The 9,994-nt window shown below is 44.7% G+C and overlaps 1 protein-coding gene across 1 annotated transcript; it reads right to left on the bottom strand.

The window, feature by feature from the left end:
• Nucleotides 1-463: 463 nt before the first annotated feature.
• On the bottom strand, nucleotides 464-9,710 carry spcs3 (signal peptidase complex subunit 3). The gene is made up of 5 exons (XM_085164091.1): nucleotides 9,459-9,710; nucleotides 9,018-9,091; nucleotides 8,471-8,547; nucleotides 4,189-4,304; nucleotides 464-676 (listed from the first exon to the last, which is right to left on the bottom strand). The coding sequence occupies exons 1-5, from the start codon at nucleotides 9,599-9,601 to the stop codon at nucleotides 544-546; spliced, it is 543 nt and encodes a 180-aa protein (XP_085020217.1). The 5' UTR covers nucleotides 9,602-9,710; the 3' UTR covers nucleotides 464-543.
• Nucleotides 9,711-9,994: the final 284 nt, after the last annotated feature.

Raw genomic sequence — 9,994 nt, 5'->3', positions numbered from 1 at the left:
CTTCTGTTTAGGACTATGCTTCCTCCTCACCGTCACCCAGCCGCCCTCTTTCCCCAGCTGCTTGGGATCTGCCGGGGAACAGCTAGCGGGGCCTACGCTATCTTCGGCTGCACCAGCTACAGGGGCCTGGCTAGCTACAGGTGAATGACGGGTGCGAAGCCGAGTCTCCAGTTCAGTAATCCTGGCCTCCAGAGCTGCAAATATGCTACATTTGTTACAGATATCATTACTGCTAAAGGAGGCCGAGGAGTAACTACACATCTGACACAATGAGCAGGAAAGTGCAGGAGGGACAGGTGAAGTAGCCATGGTGCTAACGAGTCGGCTATGAGCTAGCAGCTTTAAATACACACATCCACTGTATGAGCCAGAGCTGCTCCCTCAGACCAGACGGAGGTACATGAACACACGGATGCTGACACTGTTTTCTCGTCAGAACACAGAAGAGTTCTTCACAAACACACACGGTCCAACTTCAACTTTTATTACAAACCAAAAACAGTTACATCTCGTTTCAGCGGTCAATGCTGGGTGTGTGCATCTCTAATAGCTCTTGGTGGTCTCGTAGGTCTCTGGGAAAGGTATGCTGACGTGTCCACTTCCAGCCACCAGGGGCAGGATTCCAGCGTTGGGAACTACATTCCAGGACAATGTCAGGGTGATGTTCTTATTGGCCCTGACGACGAGAAACAATGACAATCAGCCAATCATGTTCAACGTGTGTGAAGAGCATGTGAAATAAGAGCCGACAAAGGCTCCGGGAAAACTGAACTGCATTATGGGAAACATAAAGCTCCTTGTCAGAATACTCAGGATGTTTCAAGTTTCATACGTATCATTTTTCTAAACTCAAGACTGGGACTCGACTCTGAGACAGTTTCCATCACTAGCTGGTAGATCTGTCTCTACATCAGTCAGGGACTTTAAACATGATCAGTCCTACCGTCTGTAACATTTTGGGTTCAAATGTTTTTTCTTAAAGCTCCAACATTACAGCTTTATTATGAGCCATTGCTGCTAAACGCTACCTTTGATTCAGTTCAGTTTTATTTATTTAGTGCCAAACAACATCACAGCTGTCGCCTCAACGTGCTTTATATTACAAGTTAAAGACTCTACAATAATACAGAAAAACAACAACAATCATATGAGCCCCTATGAGCAAGCCCTTTGGTGACAGTAGGAAGGAAAAACTCCCTTTTAACAGGAAGAAACCTCTGACAGAATCAGGCTCGGGGAGGGGCGGGGCCATCTGCTGTGAGTGAGAGAAGGAAGACAGAACAAAGTCACGCTGTGGACGAGAGCCAGAGATTAATAATAACTACGGATTAAATGCAGAGATGTATTAACACATAGTGAGTGAAGAAGAAGCAGTGCATCATGGGAATCCCCCAGCAGCTGAGGCCTATTAGTAAGTAAGGGAGGACTGAGGGTCGCCGTATCCAGCCCTGCTTTATCATAAAAGAACATGTGTGAGGGACTGTGTGTGTCCGCTGAAGGTGGCAGGAAAACATGAATGGAAGTCCAAGTTAAAGTAAGTATGGGCTCACATTCCCAACCAGAACATTCAGGAGAAAGATGAGGAACAGGTCCTAAGATCTAAGCCCGTTAATGTTCATGTCTTCAGAGCTCAATGCTGATGGTTTAATGCTGGATCTCCTCTGATGGTACAGCTGCAGCTAACGAGGACAGAGTCCGTGAGTCCACTTAGGTCTGAGTGATGAACGTGTCATCGGAGGTTCAGGCCTGCTCTTTGTGACCGTGTGGAGCCGAGAACAAGCAGACCTGGCCCCCTAACCCCTGTTGGTATTTAATGAGGCCCACCTACTACCAAAGACTAAGTGATATGATGACGTGTTTAGCATCAGGAAACACTGGTTACAATTGTGCTCAGAGAGACAAATAGAGGCCAGTGTAATGAACAGTTAATAATAATAATAAATTTTATTTATAAAGCGCCTTTCAAGACACCCGAGGACACTGTACAATAGATAAAAACACATGATAGAACAATGACACAAAAGCACAAGATAAAAACAAACAGTGGGTTCACAGTGGACATGCAGATTTGAACAGATGGGTTTAGAGTTGGGATTTAAACTGGGGGAGAACCAGTGTTTGTTATATCTGGGGGCAGAGCAGCTGAAAGCTCTGCTTCCCATGGTGGTGAGGCGGAAAGAAGGCACAGAAAGCTGGATAGAAGAAGAACGAAGTGAGCGGGCAGAACAGGTGGTGCTTAACAGGTCAGAAAGGTAAGGAGGAGCGAGGTTATGAATGGCCTTGAAGGTGAGCAGAAGAAGTTTGAATATTATCCAGAATTTCACAGGGAGCCAGTGAAGTTCCTGAAGAACAGGAGTGATGTGCTGGTAGGAGGGGATCTGGTGATAGGGCGGGCAGCAGAGCTTTGAACCAGCTGAAGCTTATGGAGGGATTTTTGGGGGAGACCATGCAAGAGAGTTGCTGTAGTCAATACGGGAGGTAACAAGACTGCAGACAAGAATGGACGTAGACTGGGTGGAAAGAGAAGGAAGCAATCTGTTAATGTTACGTAGATGGAAGTAGGCAGAACGGGTGAGATTACTGATGTGAGATTTATAGGAAAGTGAACTGTCTAGGATGACACCAAGGCTCTTAACCTGAGGAGAAGGGAAAACTGTGGAGTTATCGATGGTGAGTGAGAAATGGTTCACCTTCAAAAGGTTGGATTTGGTGCCAATAAGGAGGATCTCAGTTTTATCCTCATTGAGCTTCAGAAAATTAGAGGGAAACCAGGATTTTAACTCGGATAGACATTCTGTGAGGGAGGAAGGTGGGAGGGAGGAATCAGGTCTGCAAGAGAGATACACGGGTGTCATCAGCAAGGAGGATGTATATTATAAAGAGAAGAGGGCCTAAAACTGAGCCTTGGGGTACACCAGAGGTGACAGGGAATAGACGAGTTGAATAACGAGTTGATAGTTGAATAAATCGGGAGCGGTTTGAGGAGATATGATTGAAACCAGGCGAGGGGTGTGTCAGAGATGCCGAGAGAGGAGAGTCTGCTTAGAAGTACAGAGTGAGAGATGTGTCGAGGCGGATAGTGATGGGATTTCCGGCTCTTTTTAGAGAACCGGCTCTTTCGGCTCGGCTCACTAAAAAGACTATTTACATTTTCAGCTTTTTCCTTTTAAACAAATTTAAAATGAAACAACACAAAACACTGCAAACCACAACACAATTAAATATAAATTAAAATATCAAAACAAAAAGAAGATGCATATTCTCTGTCATATGGACCCGCATGAATAAACTTTCTGAATCCTTTATCATCTGCAACTGAAAATAGTTGTGGATGATTACTTTACCTTTCTAATGTGACATTGTTGTCCCTGGCTCTCTCTCTCTCTCTCTCCCTCCCGCTCTGTTCCTGTGCTACTGCGTAACTACCGCCCCTCCCCCCTCTGCCCAGCGTAAAGCACAAGGCTCGTGCGGAGTGAAGCAGAAAAAAGTGCGAGAGAGAGAGAGAGAAAAAACAACCCACGGCTCGCAATAAGGAGCCGGCTCGTGTCGTTCACGTCAAAGATCCGGCTCTAAGAGCCGTTTCGTTCGCGACCGAAACATCACTGAAGGCTGAGCTCAGATCCAAAAGGACGAGAATGGTGACAAGACCAGAGTCAGCTCCGATTAGAAGATCGTTAGTGACTTTAAGTAAAGCAGTTTCTGTGCTGTGACATGAACGAAAACCAGACTGAAATCTCTCGTAGATGTTATTATTAACCAGGTGTGAATGAAGTTGAGCTGAAACCACTTTTTTGAGTATTTTAGAGACAAAGGGCAGGTTAGAAAGCAGACGGAGGTTGTTAAAGTTGTTAGGCTCTAAAGAAGGTATTTTCAGTATAGGAGTGACTAGAGCAGTCTTCAATAAGGAGGGAACGATACCGGTGGTGAGTGAAGAGTAAATATAGCAGAGATGAGTGGGAGTAAAGAAGAGAGGCAGGATTTCACAAGCCCTGTGGGCATGGGGTCAAGATGACACGTGGCAGGCTTTGATCTACAAATAAACTCAGAAATATCAGATAAATCAGGAAGATGAAGAGTGGGAAACAGCTCAAAATAGAGAAAAGGTTCTGGAGAGGACGTAGATACATTTGAACTGAGTTGCTGGTGGATGTTATTGATTTTAGTAGTGCAGAACATCTGGTATCTCACCTCAGTCCGTTTCCATCGTCGAAGAAGAAGTACTTGGACTTCATGTCTCTGAGGTTCAGCTTGGTGTTCTCACCTCGAAGAACGATCTTATCCCACAGGACGACCTGGTTCAGAGACTGACACACACACACACACACAGATTAATTATACTGCAGGACCTCCATCCATGGTCAGGCAGCGGTTCATCTACCAATCAGAAGGCTGGTGGTTAGATCCCCGCCTCCTCCGGGCTAAAATGTCCTTTGTGTGAATGTAGCCTGTAGTTAACGAGCACGATGATGATTGTTAGGGTCACTTTCTCTCATGCATGTACGAGGACATAAAGCAGCCTGTGAGATGAATGCTGAATCTCCTCTGAATCACTGAATCAAAGTCTCATTTAACTGAATGTCTTTACAGTGTTGCTCACAGCTACAGCTAACCATGTAAAGCACTTTGTGCTACATCTTTGTATGAAAAGTGCTTTATAAATAAAGATTGATTGATACAGTCACAAATTTCCACTGACATATGACAATGTTGTGGTTACACTGTTACAGACACACCAGCCGATCCTATTACAGTTGTTAGGAGACTGAGCTGCACACACACGCTTACACACAGATCCTGCTGCTGTTTGCAGTTACACACCTTCAGGGAACTTCTGGAAACAGCTGGCAGACTTGGGCTCATCCTAATCCTGTCTCTGATTAGATGAACTACTGATGTTGTTACACACACACTCTGCAAACACCTTTCACGTGCTCTCTTGCTCACTGTTACGTATCAAACTCAGGGCTCGCAAAATCGCTAGCCTGACATCCCGGGGCTAGCGATTTTTCCAGTCGGGCTACCAAAATCTATCTCTGCCCTGCCCGTCGGCCTATCGTAGGAAGGAAAAATATATGTCAATGCTTTTGCATTCTTTCGGAAATGTAGCTGGGTAATTACAGTGGGGCAAAAAAGTATTTAGTCAGCCACCGATTGTGCAAGTTCCCCCACTTAAAATGATGACAGAGGTCAGTAATTTGCACCAGAGGTACACTTCAACTGTGAGAGACAGAATGTGAAAAAAAAATCCATGAATTCACATGGTAGGATTTGTAAAGAATTTATTCGTAAATCAGGGTGGAAAATAAGTATTTGGTCACCTCAAACAAGGAAAATCCCTGGCTCTCACAGACCTGTAACGTCTTCTGTAAGAAGCTTTTCTGTCCCCCACTCGTTACCTGTATGGATGGCACCTGTTTGACCTCATCATCTGTATAAAAGACACCTGTCCACAGCCTCAACCAGTCAGACTCCAAACTCCGCCATGGCCAAGACCAAAGAGCTTTCGAAGGACACCAGGAAAAGAATTGTAGACATGCACCAGACTGGGAAGAGTGAATCTACAATAGGCAAGCAGCTTGGTGTGAAAAAATCAACTGTGGGAGCAATCATCAGAAAATGGAAGACATACAAGACCACTGATAATCTCCCTCGATCTGGGGCTCCACGCAAGATCTCATCCCGTGGGGTCAAAATGATCATGAGAACGGTGAGCAAAGATCCCAGAACCACACGGGGGGACCTGGTGAATGACCTGCAGAGAGCTGGGACCAAAGTAACAAAGGTCACCATCAGTAACACACTACAACGGCAGGGAATCAAATCCCGCAGTGCCAGACGTGTTCCGCTGCTGAAGCCAGTGCATGTCCAGGCCCGTCTGAAGTTTGCCAGAGAGCACATGGATGATACAGCAGAGGATTGGGAGAATGTCATGTGGTCAGATGAAACCAAAGTAGAACCTTTTGGTATAAACTCAACTCGTCGTGTTTGGAGGAAGAAGAATACTGAGTTGCATCCCAAGAACACCATACCTACTGTGAAGCATGGGGGTGGAAACATCATGCTATGGGGCTGTTTTTCTGCCAAGGGGACAGGACGACTGATCCGTGTTAAGGACAGAATGAATGGGGCCAAGTATCGTGAGATTTTGCGCCAAAACCTCCTTCTGTGGAGTGGCTTCGTAAGAAGCATTTGAAAGTCCTGGAGTGGCCTAGCCAGTCTCCAGACCTCAACCCCATAGAAAATCTGTGGCGGGAGTTGAAAGTCCGTGTTGCTCGGCGACAGCCCCAAAACATCACTGCTCTTGAGAAGATCTGCATGGAGGAATGGGCCAAAATACCAGCTACTGTGTGTGCAAACCTGGTAAAGACCTATAGTAAACGTTTGACCTCTGTTATTGCCAACAAAGGTTATGTTACAAAGTATTGAGTTGTATTTTTGTTATTGACCAAATACTTATTTTCCACCCTGATTTACGAATAAATTCTTTACAAATCCTACCATGTGAATTCATGGATTTTTTTTTCACATTCTGTCTCTCACAGTTGAAGTGTACCTCTGGTGCAAATTACTGACCTCTGTCATCATTTTAAGTGGGGGAACTTGCACAATCGGTGGCTGACTAAATACTTTTTTGCCCCACTGTATGTCATTGGCATCGGTGAGCCACTGTCAATATGTGACATATTGAAATCGTTTGAATTTGTGCTTGTTTTTTGCTTTCACTTTGCAATCGCAGGAACTGTGTATAGAGAGTGACAGCACTGATTGGTGAGTGATGATAATATGAGCACCAATTCCTCTGACATGGTCTTATCAATCGTTAGCTTACTATGTAAACATGACAAGTTAAATCTCCCGCAGCTTAAACATGTGAGAGGTTGATCGCGCAGAGAATCGCTGAGCGTTACGTGAGTGTGTGTGTAAAAGCAGCAGGATATATATTTTAGTCCTGCTGAGCCAAATAAGACAGGTCAGGGTGAAGAAGTGACAGCCAAAGAAAAGCTTACCACAAAACGGAAAAGTTATGACAAATCAGACTATAAGGCAAAAAGAAAGTGCAGCTTTATGGTTTCATGGACAAAAGAATTTCTGTGGCTGCAATATGACGAGCTAAATAACCAGGGCTGCACATAAGTGGTCCGCAGGTGCGCATTCGCTGTCAAAATAAAAAACGCGCACAAGATAAGAAGTTGCAACGCGTGTTTGCGTACATAAGATTTTCTGGAGGAGGACAGACATTTGTATAGAACTCTTAAAGATGTCGAAGAAGCTCCTTTAAGCAATTACTGTGATGTTCCTCCACCTCCAAAGAAATGTCAGGAGTCCGAACCACAAAAGAAGCGCGTTTTCTCGGAAAAGTGGTTGCAGGAGGTGAGCTGGCTTCAAACAAATGGTGAACGCACAGAGATGTGGTGCAGAATGTGCCGTGAAAATCCCACTCTAGTGGACAAAAACAGCCTTTTATATGGACGCAAACGCGCGCTGCAACTTCTTATCTGGTGTCTTTTATTTTGACAGCGAATGTGCACCTGCGGACCACTTATGTGCACCCGTGTAAATAACATAATGTTCGGGTGTGTTGTTGGTTTTCCCTCGATTTCTGAGTCGACCTTTGTTACTGGGACCAGTCATTTTAAGAAATGCCCCCATTGGAATCCATGAGAAATGCAGGAAATGCATTATTGCTCAGTCTGCAATATCTTTCCCAGAACAAACACCAATTGCAAATAACAAACTAAAAATAAACCTGAAAATCTGTTTAGAACAGCTACTATGTTGCAAAGAGTGAACTAACACTGGCACAATGTAGCAGTCTTTGCAAACTTCAAAAAGCAAATGGCCTCGATCTTGGTTCCACTTGCCTCTTACCCGTGACTTCAGTGGAAATTTCAGATTGAGGATCTGACACAGACTGATTCATGTTCACAGTTCTTACAAGTTCATAGAGATTTCTGTTCAATTAGAACCAAATATTTGAGTTGATGATTGTAATTTTTATACAATGTTGTAATTTGTGTTTCAACTATTTTTTGATTAATGTTTTGTTTCCTTTACAATATTATACTTTAATGTATAATATTGTAAAGGAAACAAAACATCAATCAAAAAATTGCTCTTTTTTTAATTCGGGCTACTTAAATTTATTTTGGGCTACCAAAAACTGAAGAGTCCCTGCCTGAGGGGCTACCAGGGATTTAGAAATTTTGCGCGCCCTGAAACCACCGTCGGTGATCTGTATGGACCGCTGTCACTGACTTGTGCAAAAAGCCTCATGTTCAGCATTCTCATAACAACGTGATGATGATGAAGACGAGTGACTGAATGCTTAAAGTGATCCATCAGAGTGCTGGCGTGCATTCACACATCAGACCTGCGCACAGACACAATGTGATGCTCTGATGAGCATATGTAGCGTGCTTCTTGCCTGCTTCTTACTGAAAGGTGGCCGTGTGTGTGCATTAGGACTTACATTGCTCTTTGTGCCATACTCAGCAGACAGATAGAGAAACAGCTGCTTCACGTTCCAATCAAAAATTGGCTGCAAATGTAGGAAAAGTTAAGGACCATCAACAGAACCGAGACAGGAAAACAAAAATGAATCCGAGCATCTTCACTGCATTGTCAGTGCCTAAAACAATGGTGTACATCGCCATGGTAACCAGGGATAATCTGGTGTAACGCGACTTGAACTCAAATGTGAATGATTCAGCAGAGAGCGTGCAGGGTTATTTTGGTTTAATCAGTGTAATGACTGTATAATTACAAGCCTTTGGCTGGAATCTGTCAGACCTGCTGGCATTCATTTAGTAACGCCCAACACACACAGCTGCTTCAAACTGTTCTTTGGTCTCAGGATGTCGTTTTTAAAGAAGACGACAAGTCTACAGAGAACTGAATGAATGCACAATCATGAGCAGCCACACAGTGCACTCTTATTGCAAAGATTATCTGAAGCAGCTGCAACACATGGCAAGAAGAAAAGATCAAACACAGCAATGCTTTAACAGGAAGGATATCAGCTGAAAGGTCAAAGGTGATGAAACCCAGGTCACTTCGTTCTCGGGGTCCAGTGAAGTCATCAACGTTCTTCCTGTGTGAGAGAGAGAAGTTACAAACGTTGGGACGGAGGCATGCAAAGGTGAAGGAAACGACTGCTGTTCCTCACATGACCCTAAATGCTTCTGTGTTTACCTCTGTACTACAGATATGTGTACAGTACAGCTCTGTACAGATCTGTACCACAGCTGTGTACTATAGTACAGATCTGTACAGCTCTGTACTGTACCACAGCTCTGAACTACCGCTCTGCATCCCTTCCTGGCACAGTGAGTATCCCGAGGCTGAGGATGCTGTCCAGGCTCAGGACCGCAGGCCACAGAGCGGCATGTAAACCAGCCAGCAGCCTCCGCTACACGGAACAAAGACACGATAGACAGCTGTTGAAAGCAGAGACTTACAGCATGACTTTAGAGACGTGGATGTCCACGGGAACTCTCCTGTCTTTAAACGCTGTGGTGATGAAGCAGCCGAAAGTCAGAGCCGCCATGACGCTCAGGGAGAAGGCAAACAGCGAGTTAGCTCTCGACAGGACCGTGTTCATATTGGGATTCAGCAAGTACCACACGGACACTAATTCAAACGACAGCCTTGTTCCAAGCCCTGCAGCGGATGTACAGTTAGCGCAAACCGGAAACGTGAAGTTGCGTGGAATAAACACATACTTCCGGTTAAGGCCTTTCAAAATAAAGCAAATTTGAAGCGTTTACGGCCAGAAGACCATTTTAAAATAATCACAGTCTAAGTGAAGCAGCATAGGTGTGTAGTCCAACATGACTACATTAAACATGGATCAGTGTTTGTGACTCTCGGCCGGGTTTAAACATGTGCACATCTGTGCTCGCTCACCGCGCGGCGGCAGGAACCGGAAGGAGCTTTGGAAGGATGAGTAAGCGGAAGCTCTCACTTCCTCATTCAAAACGTTCCGTCGGTTTAA

Source organism: Neolamprologus multifasciatus, chromosome 6, assembly GCF_963576455.1.
Source record: "Neolamprologus multifasciatus chromosome 6, fNeoMul1.2, whole genome shotgun sequence".
In the NCBI taxonomy this organism is placed as follows: domain Eukaryota; kingdom Metazoa; phylum Chordata; class Actinopteri; order Cichliformes; family Cichlidae; genus Neolamprologus; species Neolamprologus multifasciatus.
This window is presented reverse-complemented; position numbering and strand designations above follow the sequence as displayed.